Source organism: Pundamilia nyererei, unplaced genomic scaffold (assembly GCF_000239375.1).
Source record: "Pundamilia nyererei isolate P.nyererei 1_Seehausen unplaced genomic scaffold, PunNye1.0 scaffold00094, whole genome shotgun sequence".
In the NCBI taxonomy this organism is placed as follows: domain Eukaryota; kingdom Metazoa; phylum Chordata; class Actinopteri; order Cichliformes; family Cichlidae; genus Pundamilia; species Pundamilia nyererei.
In genome coordinates, this window is record NW_005187495.1 from 1,966,684 (window position 1) to 1,982,041 (window position 15,358).

At 40.8% G+C, this 15,358-nt stretch overlaps 1 protein-coding gene across 6 annotated transcripts in view; it reads right to left on the reverse strand.

The window, feature by feature from the left end:
- zranb3 (zinc finger, RAN-binding domain containing 3) overlaps window positions 1-15,358 on the reverse strand; it is a 120,103-nt gene that overhangs the window by 6,645 nt on the left and 98,100 nt on the right. For all 6 annotated transcript variants that reach the window (XM_005739865.1, XM_005739863.1, XM_013912602.1 and 3 more), the window contains 3 exons: window positions 6,095-6,235; window positions 1,067-1,228; window positions 96-288 (listed from right to left, as the gene is read on the reverse strand). In XM_005739865.1, the coding sequence (XP_005739922.1) occupies window positions 96-288; window positions 1,067-1,228; window positions 6,095-6,235 (496 nt within the window). The remainder of the gene's footprint in view (window positions 1-95; window positions 289-1,066; window positions 1,229-6,094; window positions 6,236-15,358) is intronic.

Consider the following 15,358-nt stretch of genomic DNA (forward strand, 5'->3'; position numbering starts at 1 on the left):
AAAAAATAATGTTTCTTCAGCTCATTGGTGGAGTTTTCCTGAAACATGGATGAGAGACAAATACGAAACAGTGCCTCCTCTGCTCTATGTCCCACCTGTTTGAGTGGCAGCTGGGTGAGCCAAGTGTTCTCCAGGATCTCCTTTCGCTGGGAGGGTGGAGCATCACGAACCTTAATGAACAGGTCATGGGCGTGGAGGCCGCAGTGCTGACAGATGCCGCGCTCTGCCTCCAACACCTGAGACCGCATGTAAGTCTGGCTGGAGCGCAACTGGAACTCCTCCTGACACCTGTGGGTCAAAGCACATAGAAACATCTGCACTACAGAAAGAAACTTGTGATTAACTTCTTTCTATTATAAAAATCATTCACATAGAAAGTTTTTCTCATGTTGGTTAAAAAACAGAAGCTGGCTTTTGAAAACCATTTCATCGAATTAAGACTGCCAGGAAAAGGTGCAGCATCTCCAGAAAAACTAAACCGAAATAGGTTTGCTTTAGATTTTCCATAAAAAACCTTTATTTTACATTGGTAATGGTATCAAGTTTGGTAAAGACCAAATTTGACTGATTCCCCCCCAAAAAATTTACAGGAAAAGATTTGGAAAAAAGACCATTATAGATGCAAGAGTTGAAGTCTAATCTATTTTAGTCTTGAGCAAACAGTATTCTTTCTACAAAGAAAGTAAACAACAGGGTGAAGTCAACATTGTACTGCTGTGTTTCTGAGTTTGTTTTGCACACAAACTCTTAAAGCTCTGAATATAATTGAATTTTTTGGTGCCAGATGGGTGGGCTTCTGCGCAGAGGACAATGAGTACAGGGAAGCTTGGGGGGGAAAAACCTCCCAAACTGTGTAAAAGTTGATTTAATATGTTTTTGTTTGGCTGACATCTAATCAAAGACACTGCTGTTGCAGTAGACCTCGCACATCAGGTGCACTGAGATCTATATTATCTACAAATCTGCTCCAGAACTTTTTGAGCAATTCTCAAGTTATTACAAGTTGGAAATGTCCAGTTTAGCCCGTAGCTTTTCCTCTAACTGTATGTAGTTAGTGTTGCAATACCTGTGGCTGCAGAATCGAGTGTCCCACGCTCCACCTGTGGTAGAGCAGGGCTGCTGGCAGGAGAGACACAGAGGGACACCCTGACTGTCCACAGCCTGCAGGTAGCTGGACTCTGTTGAGGACTGTGCATCTGATGTCCTACAGGACTGATTGTCCTGCCTGCTGTGAGAGAGACAGAGAAAGGGGAAACATAGTCGGGAGTGAAGAAGTGGTAGATGGTAACTTCAGACCAAAAAGACATCATTCTCAAATTCTCAACAGACGGTTGTATGTTTGTAAGTCAGATGTGGTACTGAAGGACTTCAATGTCCAAACACCAGATTTGCTAACATGTTGCTCCAGCACAAACTGAGCTTTGGTGTAAAAGGAGTGCAATGACACGACTGTGAGTAAAAAGTGAGAACTCAGAGGTTTATGTGACTGTTGCATATGAACGTCACTATAGGGAGAATAATATTTAAATCATGTGCACAAACTGATTTGCAACTTGCACTTTGCTGATAATTGAGCTAATATTAAACGCAGATAAAAAGCATGTCTCAATTTCTGAACTTGATATGGCTGCAGAGGATACGTAGACGTAAAGACGTAAAACCGTATAGATGACCCAGCCAGCTGAATTCTAAATTTGCTCAGTGAACTCAAAGATGACCTGGATCCTCCAACCTAAGGGAGTCACGCAATACCAGCAGCAACAAAACTTCTTACACTCATTTACATTAATGAACTGAAAAACTTCCCTTAATAAAGGAAAAAAAAACCTTTCTTTAATGCAGTTTTATTACACTAGAATTTCAGGACCATGGACAGCGCACGAGGTTTTCGCCTGATCTCGTGAGATCTAACAACATGACTGTTTTTAGCTGCACATACTTTGACTCTCCATGAGTTACATATCGCAGATATGTTATCTATATGGAAGTTGTCTTAATACAAGAACGCTACAGAACACAAGGCTAAAATACTGCTGTGCAGTTTACAGTCCTAGATCAGAGCCTGTCTGAATGACTCGAGCCTGTTTCCATTCAAACGACTGTCTGCCAGATTATCACCATAGGCCTACATTTAACATGCACGCGTATCCCCTGTATTTATATGGTTTTCTGATTTGTTGTGTGCCTGTCCTGTTAGTAAATTACCTGCAGCTGGATATCATCTCTTAGTTTGCGAGTTTGCAAAACTAACCACACCTACCAGCACTATGCCCTGTATTTTTAAAGAGCGGAGCATTTTATCTATATCACAACAGTCATCTCAAGGAGCTTTATATTTCATGGTGAGCTCAGCAGAGAGAGAGCCCCTATGATTTCAAACGATGATGATGATGATGAGAAAGCACTTGGCGACAGCGGGGAAGACGAGTTTTCATCTTAATTTTTCAGGTGACCTCAGGCGAAAGTAGAAAACACGGCGAAGAGGAGCACAATAAAACGTCAAAGTCAAACGTCAAACAGGTAAGTTGAGGCCAGGCATCCCAAATCTCAACAAAAACAATACAAATGAATTTGTTATAAAAATAGTTCCCATTGATGAAGGTTTTATTCTTTTCAACAACGACGTTAAAAAGATTCACAACAGCTTCTTTCATTAAACACCGTGTTTAATGTGTAGCCACTGACCTTGAATCTGAACATGCAGTAGTGTGCAAAAGTCTTAAGACACCTCCTCTCACTTGTTTATAGTTTGCGTCATATTTTAAAGCGCCCTTGAGCAATAGTTCCCCACATTTGTTTCTCTGGATGCTTCATCACTGATTATCGGTCCTTGTGCGTGAACATTTTCACAGGAATACTTTTTTGCCCACTTTTTGTAAGTATAAAAAAAACACCTAATGGCATGAACCACTGCTAACTTAGCAGCAAAGAAGCGATTTTAAATTGTAGCTTTAGGCACTTTTTCACTAGCAGCCTGTCACAAAAACACATCATTTGTTCTCATTTCTTTAGATGATTCTACTAAAAATACTAAAGATAACACAGTCTGACGTGCATAAAATTGTATTTTTTGCACCACCAAGCAGACTCCCAAAGAGCTATTAGCTGAAAACTTGGCATATCTCGGCTTGGTGTGTCCTTAAAAAAATATGGATCCACGACAAGTAGGGGACATGAGAAGAAATGTCACACCTTTCTCTAGTAGGCAAGCAGTATCGAAAAGCCATTTGTGTGTAAAAAACAGAAAAAAATCTAACTAATCGACTAAGACCTGAGAGATGCATGTGGCCCTTCAGTTCTACTGCTCACTGAAGCCTTATCAGAAGTGATTTCAGTGGTACAGCGGCTGTCAAGAAGACATTATTAACGAAGGGAAACAGGGAGAAAAATCTGTAGCAACAAGTCTGATGTTGTGATTAATCCAAATTTGAATTTTTTGGTTTACCTGCTCTCCAAAAAAGACTTCAGGAATGTCCTTCAAGAAGCCAAGAGAACTATTCCTGATGGCTAATTAAAGAAATGACAAGAAAGCTGCCTATGAGAGTTCAGGCTGTGTTGAAGCATAAAGGTGGTCATACCATGTATTCACTTTCAAGCTCATTAGAACTGTACAAACTCTCTTTTTGCCTTATATTCAGGATTTTCGTGTATTTTTGCACATTTTTATAACTCGCTGCACCCATGTATAAAGAAATGAGGGATCAGTCAAGACATTACCCTGTAAACCTGATCTAAATTAAACAAAGCTCACTTTCTTCTACAAACTGCAAATACATTGCAGTGTAAATATCCATGCAACAGAAATAAATCAGTTTTTTCCTGTATATTTAGTATATTACAATGCTCTATCTGTAAAACATTTCTAGTATGTGTATCTGCGTGCATGTCCGTCTGGCAGAAGACAGCAAATCTGGGCATTTGCCATGTAGTCCCAGCAGGGTGCTAGAGCCACGTTGGAGGGGACAGATGGACTAAATTCTCTTTCCCCATGGTTTACAATTCAGAGAGACAGCAAGAGGAACAAAGAGCCAGAGTGACAGAGCACTACAGAAGGAAATTTAATCATTGAAATAGAGAAGAGAACCTTCTAAAAAGGGAACCTTGCTGTTTCAAAGTTGAGAATATACCAAAAACTGGAAGTATCATGGGACAAATGGTGTGCCAGCAAAGTCTAGTCGATGAAAGAGAGACACAAATAGACTTTTTACTTGTGTGTCCAAACTGAGAATAGTGAAAACATCCAGAAAAGCCAGAAATATGTCTTTTAGAAACTGTAAAACATCAATGCATTTGCCAAAAAATGCATGTGAATCAAAAATGTAGGTTTATAGATGTAGAATGTTTACCACCTTGGCTCATCTCTGGTGCTCTATACCGAAAGAAACCAAAGGCACCAACGAGATCTGACACTGGTACATCCAGCTGTTAATCGAGATTCTTATTTTCCACATTTTAGCATGTTGCTTTCATGTGGATAGCAATATAAAGACTGTTTCCCTTCAAAATGGACACTAGTGACGCATGCTGCATGGCAGGATTTCCTTTTTAGCCCACGCCCAGGCATAGGTGGCACACTTTAAGATTAACTGATACCTTCAATACCAGACATGCGCTTGTTTTAAACGGATTCTTTCTCCCTGTCCTATCCCCCAGTCATGTCTGTCCCGTTTGTAGCAACTGAAAATAAAATAAATTCATAATTATAATAAAGGTCAATCAAATGGACCAATATGGCAAGGCCATGATGATCCACTTGGTAAAATAAATCCGCTTGGCATCTATCTTGGCCTTAAGACAACAATTCTGATGGCTATAGATCCAAACGGGACAAAAAAAACAAACAAAAAAAAAAAAAAAACGACGGATGTATGTTATCAGAAATGTCTGTTTCTTTAGTTCACGGTCAGTTGTGCTTATCAGAGCAGAGTGACTCAGAATGATTGCAACAGGTTGCCAATGTATCTGTGTTTATAAACTGGACAACATTTACTTGGAAAACATTGCCAATATTTTAGAGAATGATTGCAGTCAGTCAGAGTCAGACTGCTACTGTTTGGAGACAGGTTGCCTCCCATCAGATGACTTGTGCAGATGCCTTACAATCTAAGAGCTTGCTGTCCTTTTTTTTTACTCTAGTATAACTTATAGCCACAGTTCAAACGTCAAGTGATATCAGCCAGCAGGAAGTATTAGCAGGAACTGAACTGAATTTGTTGTTTTGAAGGAGCAGTTCAATATTATGTACAAGTTTTACTTGAATGCTTAAATAGATAACAGTGATGGATGTCAATCTTCCTACTTTATGAAAACATGGATTCTCCTCATCCCTCCAACCACACGCCACAGTTAGTTGGACGGATGGATGCCATTTCTATTCTAGCTACTAGCATATTAGCACATTTTTTAAGTCAGCTTTTATAAATGGCCATTTAATGTTGTTACCATGCTGCCTTTTACCGTGTTTATTCACACAGCAGTGCTTGCTTCTGTCAAACACTTTATACTTCCAGACACTGCTGTATACCTCATGCAGTAAAACGCTATCTATTGTCTAAAAGCACATATCCTGAACAGAGCCTTTAAGGCACTTTATAGATTATCACAGACATTTTGTATGTAACACCAGTAACTGTGTATATGTGTGAGAGCTCGTCTGTGTGTTTGCTGCAGGTTTCCATAGAGATATTGCCTCCTGGGGTGAGCTGGCCGATGCATCTCACCCAGTAGATCGTATTATGGTCTATATTTACTGTACTAACACACTCAGTGGGCCTTTGTGTCTCTCCCACAAGGCACATACAGATCTCCATGGAGACAGCTGAGGGAAAGAAAATGAAAATACTCTGAATCCTGAAGAGGAAACCATGTGGTGAGACAAACCACCTTCATGTGCAGACCTTGAAGTTTCATCTTTAAATACTACAGACAAGAACGGATCTATGAATGATCAAAATACCGTTTGTGTAGTAGACAGGAGAAACACAGTGATCAGCTAGAAATACATTTGAATTTTAGTTTCATATATTAGCAGCAAACTACTTACAGACCTGAGGACAACTTGACCTTTATGTGCGCGTTTTTTCCCTTAACAAACCTCTGTGTAGCAGGTGGTGTTAGCGAAGAGGCAGACCTCCTCTTTGTGAAGAAGTTCTCCTTTGTGACCAGTCGGACGCTGCCTCCCTCCTCCTGGGCTTTGCTCAGAGACGCCTCGGCCACGTCGTCACGACCGAGGTACCTGTGAAACAGGATAAAATGTTGCTGTGAGGTAATGGTGAATTTGTGGATGTTACATAACCAAAGCACAGGGGAGCAGTTGCAAGCAGATGAATTCATAAACTCTCTCTGGACAGCAATACAAGCAGGTATGATAGGACGCTTGAGGTTGCTCAAGCACACAAGTAATCTTAGTCATCTTTTTTTGGACTGCGGTAATCCTGGGACTCTACCACATCAATGTAACACACACATCACACCCACATAACTAGCAAAATTCTACAAATGGCCTCAGTGCAGAGCCAGATGCACTTTGATTTTTGTTTTTCTTTCTTGGCACCAAACTGTGCTTAAATGCTCAGATCCTTCCTTCCTTCCACTGCTGATTTCCTATTCTGAATGTGTGCTTATATTCTGTTTGTCTTCTTCTCCTGCTGAATCCTATTACTATTGCAGCAGCAGCAATCTAATTTCCCCACAGGAATCGTCAATCATCTAATCTAATCCATCTGCCCCGCTACTGCTTTTTATGGCCGTTGTAATACAGATGCTATGTGTGCAAGTTGAAAATTGCACTAAACTCTACATTCCAATCTACGCAGGATTAAAATGACCCTGGGATGTCAGAGCTGACACAAATACATGTGGAGAGTTGGGGAAAGAAAATCAGTGATATGTTCCTCTTGGTAAAAAAAGATTCCAGAGGCCTTGAGAGAAAAGTGACCAATCGGCAAATGCCGACTGGTCACTTTACAGGTTTTAACAGAGGGATGGTACAACGCTGTAATGGTCTCCGCAGAGAGCAATTACCCTACCTTTTTACTCCAAGGGGAAGTCAGAGGTCAGCCTTAGCCAATAAGCAGATCGCAGCCATGCTGCTGTCAGTACTTGATGGAACTAGTACTTTACTTTACCAACCATCCACACACACAAGGAACAAACTGCTATTTTGCTTTACCAATAACATCCTGTACATACCGGGTAAATGCCTCTAGTGCCCACTCAAATACAGTCAACGTCCAACTAGAAATATTAAGCATATACATTTTTAGAATGAGTTAATTTGGTCTCATTTGCTAAACTCTGTGTAGTTGTGGCTATTTTGGAAATTATCCATCATGTAATATGTGTTGGAGACCCATGGAAGAATTTAATGTCATCAGTGTTGCAGGTGATTGGCAGTAAGCTCCTACGTCGTTCATCCACCCTCTTCTTTTTATCTAAAGTCAGGCAGGATAAGATAAACAGAGTATTCCAAGTGTTCCTAGTCTTATTTTAAGTTTCTTATAGGGAATACTGAGGCACTGGGTTTGCCCCACAGTTCGTCGTACTGTGAAAACCTTCAAAGGGAGGTATCTTGAAGCCATTTTAATCAGACGCCCAAACCACCTTAGCCGACTACTTTGAACATAGAGGAGCAACGGCTCTGAGCTCCTCACCCTGTACCTACGGCTGAGATCAGCCACCCTACAGAGGAAGCTCATTTTGCCTGTTTGTATACATGATCGTGTTCTTTTCGCTCATGACTATAAGTCAGGGTTAGCTTCAGCATTGTGACTCAACTGTTTGGTTTTTGTTGATTTGGTGATTCCTATTTGCACATTTTCTCACCAGCAGTTATCCCTCTGCTTTTTTCTTCTCTTACCAGATAACCAACAAAGAGCTTGAACTTTATAGACTCTGCAGAAAGGATAAAGTGCAGGCTGTGCTTTCAACTATTTTGTAAAAGTCAATGAAGACAGCCCTTTAAGAAAATACAGTAGTTAAGTTAAAAAAACAAACCCTAATAAGTCACCTAGTGTTTCCAAGTCCAAAGCATCCTTTACCCCTAACACAGAAAAGCTTTCTGCTATATCAAGCAGAGAAAATAGGTTAGACTTAGTAAATGGCTCCAAGTACAGATAGTGAGCTCGAGGGTTCAAAGAAGTGCGCAGAGCAAGAATTCACATTTTTTTTTAAAAAAGGGGAAAAAAGAGATGAGGTTTCAAAAAAACAGACAGAAAGACAGCAGGCAGCTAATGGATGGTGTAGCCATTTCACAGACAATCAACTCGAGTGATGAAGCTGTTTCACTAATCGTCGAGCAGATCAATAATTAATGTTTCATCTTCAAGCGTTTGTTCTGACAGTTGTGTCAATTGTTGAACTCAGTTTGATGTAACTTCACTGCTGGCACAAGAAGTAGCCTTGTACACCGATGAAACACAATCAATAACTGGAACGTCTCCTGGAACTATAAGATATGGAAAAAATACATTTATCACTGTTTAACTAATAACAAAACATTTACTACAAGGTAAAAACAACAACAACAAAAATGGGTAAAACACACGTCTCAACTGCTTGAATTGTTAAAAACTTCTGCCGATGCCTGTTTTCATCCAATATATTTGGATATATTTAGCTCTGTGTAGGACTTATTCTAGTTCTTTCATAAGAAAAAAAATCATTTGAATTGGTTATTGAATTCTACTTGATGGATTTCTATCCTGATTGCACGTTTTTTTCTGATTACTAATGAGACACCAGCCTCCCAGAAACACCGTGCCGGGAGGTGTTGCCACTGTTAAATTCAACTTTTAGTGTCTCTACTCGGCCCTGCAGGCTATGAAACGACATTTTTATGCAATTCCACCACCTCCATATGGACAGAATACTTTCTTAGGGAGGGAGATGGAAAGAAGGCAGAAGGGGGAAAAAAATATAAAGGAAAGATGGATGACAGGAGGCAGAAAGTGGAGGAGGGAGAGACATCAAAGAGGAGAAGTTTCTCTGGAAGCTGAGAGGAGATGAGGAAGAAGGTAAGTCTCCATCAAACACAAGAGCTTCCTTTGCTTCAAACAGTCCCAGCACAGAGGCTGGATGAAACGAGATACCTTACACTAAACTGGAGTCCAACTGCGCTTCTGGGAGAGAGTGGAGGTGTGTGTGTGTGTGTGTGTGTGTGTGTGTGTGTGTGTTTGCATGTTTTTATGCAGTTAGGTGCCTGGAGAGTAATTCTGTACACTAAGGTGACTGCTGCTACTTGCTGAATGAATCACATTTTCTGTTATGATCCAAACCTCTTCTACCAGTATCAGGGGGCAGCTGGGTTCACTGATGTTGTTTTCAAAATGTTTGTCAGACTGGCTTACATCTGTGAAAACCTAGGATGATTTGGACTGAATGTTCAATGGGGTCTATTAAAAAGTAGTTTAGTCGGCGTATTACTAAATATGTTTAAAGGTGCCGTGCGGAGGTTTTGGTTTGTAGCGGCAGTAATAAATGTGAGTCCCCCTCGCTCTTTATATTGTGCGTAAACAACTGACAGCAGTACAAATCGGTTTATGCAAAGCAATGTGCCTGCAAAGGTTAGCAAACATGGATGGAAATCATCTAAAAAATAAAATGTAAAAAATATGTCTTTGCTAATGTTTTATGAGAACATAAATACACTCGACACATTTAGAAACTCAACAATTTGTATGAATTTCCAGAGGGTGCCGGGCATGATGAACATAAACATGAATGCATTGGTTTTTAGACTTCTGGTTGTATGGAAAGGTTTAAGGACCCTCAGCTCATTTGCTCTGCGACCTCTGTAAACACTTTCCTGATTACTTCACAGTTTTAATTGCTAGCTTTGGGACATATTTAAATATTTATTTTGTAAATTACAGTCCTTACTAAAAGTCATAAAGGATGATAAACTAAGAACCACCAACCAGCGCTGCCGCTCACTCGTCATATCCAGTCTTAAACATCAGTTTGATAACAAATGAAATACTCAGCTTTATGTTTATCAATGGGACGTCACTACCCAACGTGTGGCAGCACAGTGGCATTATTCATCTTTTATACATAGTCCTATAACTGTGAATAAACTCCATTATCCCCATGTATATTTTACTGCTTACCTGGAGGATCTAAAACTTTCCCTACACTACAACACTTTTAACCAGGCACGAACATCTGCATGTGGCTAATCAGCTTAGCAAACATAAACACATAATAGCACGTAAGTGCAAACATATACACTCAGGCTGATTCTCAACTCACCTCTTATTTTTATAGCAACAAAAAACTGTTCAATGTCAGTTAACCTGCACATTTTACTGCAAAAATTGGCTTACATACCTGTAGCTAGCAGCTTATAGTAATAAGGAGATTTTTCTGTTTCTCTGCCATTGTTGTTACATAATCTTCCTCCTGTGTTTGTTGTTATTTTTGTACTGCACATTTGGTGTCAGGTGGTGGTGTTTTGTGGACTTGGAGAAGGCATTCTCCCTCAAAGTCCCTCAAAGTGTTCTCTGGGTGGTGCTTCGGGAGTGTGGGGTGTCTGGCCAGTTGCTTCGAGCCATTCAATCAGGCCATAGCTGGCAATAAGACGGAATTGTTCCCAGTGGGTGTTGGACCAGTGCTGCCCTTTGTCACCGATTCTCTTCATAATTTCTATGGTCTGAATTTCTAGGTGTAGCCATGAAGTCTTCTACCTGGGCAGGCTCAGAATTACATCTCTGCTTTTTGCAGATGATCTGGCCTCTCACTTAGAGATAGGTGAGGAGTTCTGCCATTCGGGAGGGGCTCAGGGTAGAGATGCTGCTCCTCCACATCAAAAGGAGCCAGCTGAGGTAGTTTGGGCATCTGACGGTGTTCCGGGCATGTCCCACAGGGAGGAGGCCCTGATTGGGAGACCCAGGATAATATTATAGAGATTATATCTGGCCTGGGAATGCCTTGGTGTTCCCCCAAACAAGCAAGAGGAGGTGGCGGGGGGGGAGAGAGGTCTGGGCTTCGCTGTTTAGGCTGTTGCCCCTGTGACTTGGCCCCAGATAAGTGAAAGAAAATTGATGGATGGACATTTGTGTCAGTTTCAGGATAGTTAGATCATCAGCTATGTAGCCTTTATCCTTTCTTGCCGCATACCACATGATGATAGTACATGCTTCTACAACCATAAAGCTAAAGGAAATGAATGGAAACTCATACTTTGCTCAAATCACATCTTTCTATACTAGACTCACTATGTTGAGTACATACTGCTGTAGTTAGCATGACACACTGAAATACTGTACATGTCATTATTGGTAAATGACTCATTTTCAGAGAACCCTATCCTGTCAAAATGTATGTATTAGACAAGTGCTTGGTGTACACAGCGTACTAAAGAAAATAAAACAACTGAGACTCACCGTTAGCTTAGATTAATAATGGGACTAGCCTGGCTCCGTCTAACAAAAAGATGACAACCAGCAGCTCTAACACCCATTAATCACAGTACTTTATCTTGTTTATTCAGTCTGTGCAAAAATCAACTATATAAACAACAACTCAAAGGGATTTTCTTTGTAGCCAGGACTAGTAACTTCCTATCTAACTGCTCAGCAGCTGGTGGCTCATAATAATAACATCATCCAACTTTCAGGAGGCAAGCAAATCAGTGAATTTCCCCAGACTATTCCTTTAATATTGCAGGTACAGGCAGTTAGAAAGCTACAGTAAATTTAAACGTGCAGCACATATTTGGTGGAGGTTGCATCAGGAATGACAAAACGCAGCGTGATTTGAACTTGATTATCTGGACACGGTTTTCTGCCGGTAGACATTTGATGCGCAGCTGCAGGGGCGCTGTTACAGTCAGGGAGTCAGCGGGTAGCTGACAGCGGACACGCGGAGGTGCAGACAGCCGCCTGGCTCGGCACAGAGGACAGACCCTGCTCAGCTGTGTGAAATCAAACTAACGAGCTGCTGCACCGGTGTGGCCCAGCTGAAGCCGCTTTGATTGATTGCTGTTCTCTGCCGGCCTCGGTCAGACAGAGCTGACAGTAACGGCCTTTTCGGTGGCAAAGATTCTCAGAGACACGTGAAGCTGCTAATTCCCATGTCAAATGTGTGTTTGAACATGAACGTGACATCAAGTATGCCATCTTTAACTCAACAAAAAAATCAGTGTGTTGGACAACTCCAAATGTTCACTGCAAAGACGAGTACTGTCAAAACAATGCTGCAAAAGAATGCAAATCTGAAAAGTCTACTTGGGATAAGCAGCACCACTCAGCCTGTGAAAATGTCTTCTGTGGCTCTGGAGGAGATTTGCCAAAATTGAGGAAATAGTCCTACCTTTACTGAGTTTCAGCTTGAGACTTTAAATTTAAAACAGCAAGTCTGTATTACATACTGGGGGAGTTTGAGTTTATCACGGAGGAAGATTCTCAAGGAAAGTGCATCATCCAGTGTTTGCGTCAAATCTTTTTAAAGAAGCACTTTTGCAGTGAGTCATTGTTGGGAAAAGAAAGAAGGAAGAAAACAAATCAAAAGTTCAAATTCTAACAAGTCCATCAACTATATGCAAATGCTGTACTGAATTTGCTCGAGTACAGCTTTAATGTACGCTGCCAAGACAACACAACAAAAGTACTTTCCACATCTTAGCCAAATACAAATGCACTGAGTTTCCATCTTAGATGCTGAACATGATTTCAGTGTTGTATATACTATTATAAATATAGCGTTTCATACTAACGCACGAGCAGTTTTACTTTTCAAGTCTTCATCGAGCGATCAAAGCGAAGGCTGGAAAAGCGATTTCTTCAATTTAGTAACAATTACGCACTTTTTGCAGCTAGTTTTGAGAGAAATTCTGGACGTTCTTCCCACAAAACGGTTTTAGTTCGTCAACATTTCCGGGACGTCTTGATTGAACAGTCCTCTTCAGGTCACGTCTGAGCATCTCATTTGAGTCAAGGTCAATATTTTCATTTGGCCGTTTGATAAAAATGAATTTTCTTATTTTGTTGTTGAGTTATTTAAGTGTGCTCTTCCATCACCAAATTTGTGTTCTCGCTTCATGTCGTGCTGCCCTGACATTCGCCTGTAAATCGAATCCAATTTAAAAATTCATTTGTCCTCTCAGTGATTGTAAGGCGTCCTGTAGTGTTGTAGAACATCCAAGTGGTCTTGTGCAAATTTAAAATGTGCAGTTTTTAGTGATCAGTGGTTTCCTTTATGTTGTCCTAGCATTAAGACCCATCTGGATGAAGATTTATCAAGTTGTAGAGACGGAGCTTGATTCAGGATTGCATGTTGTAGCTACAGTCCTGGTTTTCTTCCTGTAGAGCAGGGATGTCAAACTTCAGTCCTCGAGAGCTACTGTCCTGCAGCTTTTAGATGCATCCCTACTCCAACACAGCTGAATCAAATGCTTGGATTACCTTTTCAGCTTACCATCAAGTTTGGCAAAGGCCTGATAACAAGCCATTCATTTGATTCAGGTGTGTCAGAACAAGGATGCATCTAAAAGCTGCAGGTCAGCAGCTCTTATGGACTGGAGTTGGAGACCCCTGTTGTAGAGAGTTGGTACATTCAGGTTTTTCAACCTTCTTCTGAGCTCCAGCCAATCGGTCTCAGGAATCGCAGACAATGTCAGCAACCAGACTTTGCATGTTTTTATTTAAAAAGCTGGGCACCTCTGCAGGTCCAATCTCATCTGGTTAACCGGAACACTGGACTCCAAGTAGCTCTTTTAGTCATTATCATAGAGCTCCACTTAGTTTTTCCAACGTTCACTGTGAGTGATTCTGTTAAACGTCTTTCAAGTCCCACTGAAATACTCCTACGCTGTAATTTTGAACTACCAAGTCTTTTGTGTTGCGCTGCTCAGCGTTTGACTGGGAGCTTGTATATAATAATACATTTCAGATGACAAAAACTGGTCTGCACAACACCGAATAAAACATTTAACTTTAACAGCCTCTACATTTGATGCTGGCTTTAACAATTATGTGGTTGTATGCACACAAAAATGAAAAAATAACATTATTATTTCTCTGCATTAAAGTGGTAATTACAGGCACCAATCAACTTTTTTTATTTCCAACGTTTTGGTATTTTAACAATGAAACCTCCTCAGTGCGCATAACTGGATTAAAATCTCCTTAAATCTTCTAAAATTGCAGCAAATCACCATGAATGGTTTATAACAAAAGTATCCAGTGTTGGAAACCCAGGAAAAGTGTATTAAGTTTGAAGTAGTTGAAAACTGAGCGTCCCAGAGCAGGGAAGGTGAGCTGTGATCGCCCCGCTGAGCCATAGCTGGAGCTTGATTGGTTCTGATTAGTGAATAAATCAAACAGGTATCAAATCAAGCCGGGCCAATTGCCTCCTACTCACACCTTGATTAGGTTCATGCACCCAAACGCTTTCCCCAGTTGAGAAACACTCTCCCTCACTTACAAAACACACACACACACGTCTGCCCTGTAATTGGCAAACTCTCCCTGCCTTAGTCCACGCCAGCTGTAATTAGTGTGCCAGCAACAATGCTTGTTTGTCAAAAAACACACATGTACGCATACACAGAGCTCATCCCATTTTCTCTTATGTCTCAGCAGACACCCTTTGATACACCCCCACACACACACACACACACACGGGCACGAAAACACACACAGACGCACACACGCATTATTCAGCCTTCCATGACGCCTGGGGCAGTTAGTATTTACAAATCCGCTTGTTTCTCTGCGAAATCTCTCACATTACTTCTTGGATTCTGTCATAATGTTGGGAACTACTAAATCTCACTATTTCCACCGATTCAAAGCAGCGTTACAGGATATCTTACTGACTGGATCATTGTGGGAGATGCATTTTTGCTTACAGTATACAGGTTTGCTGAACTGCTTATAGGGGAGGTGTGGCACAACCAATCACTAGTGCACACGTGCGGTTTATAGTGATGATTAGGAAGAATTCAAACCTGAAAACATCGAGTCATTTAGGAGAAAAATGGGTCTTTGATGTCAAACAGTGGTGAAAAATGGCAAACTTCTTGTTTCCTGCTGGAAACTGCTGGCAGATGTAGCTAGTTTGCTAAATAAGCTGATATGTGAGAAGAAATTAATTAAATACAGCAATAAATGATCATAAGATCCATTTAGTTCATATTACAATCTGTATGTTTAATTCTACACTTAGGCTACGTTCACACTGCAGGCGAAAGCGCATCAAATCCGATTTTTTTGACCCTATGCGACCCACATCCGATCATGCTATGACAGTGTGAACGGCACAAATCCGATATTTTCAAATCCGATCTGGGTCACTTTCGTATGTGGTACTGAATCCGATACATATCTGATGTTTTAGAAAGCGACTGCTGTTTGAA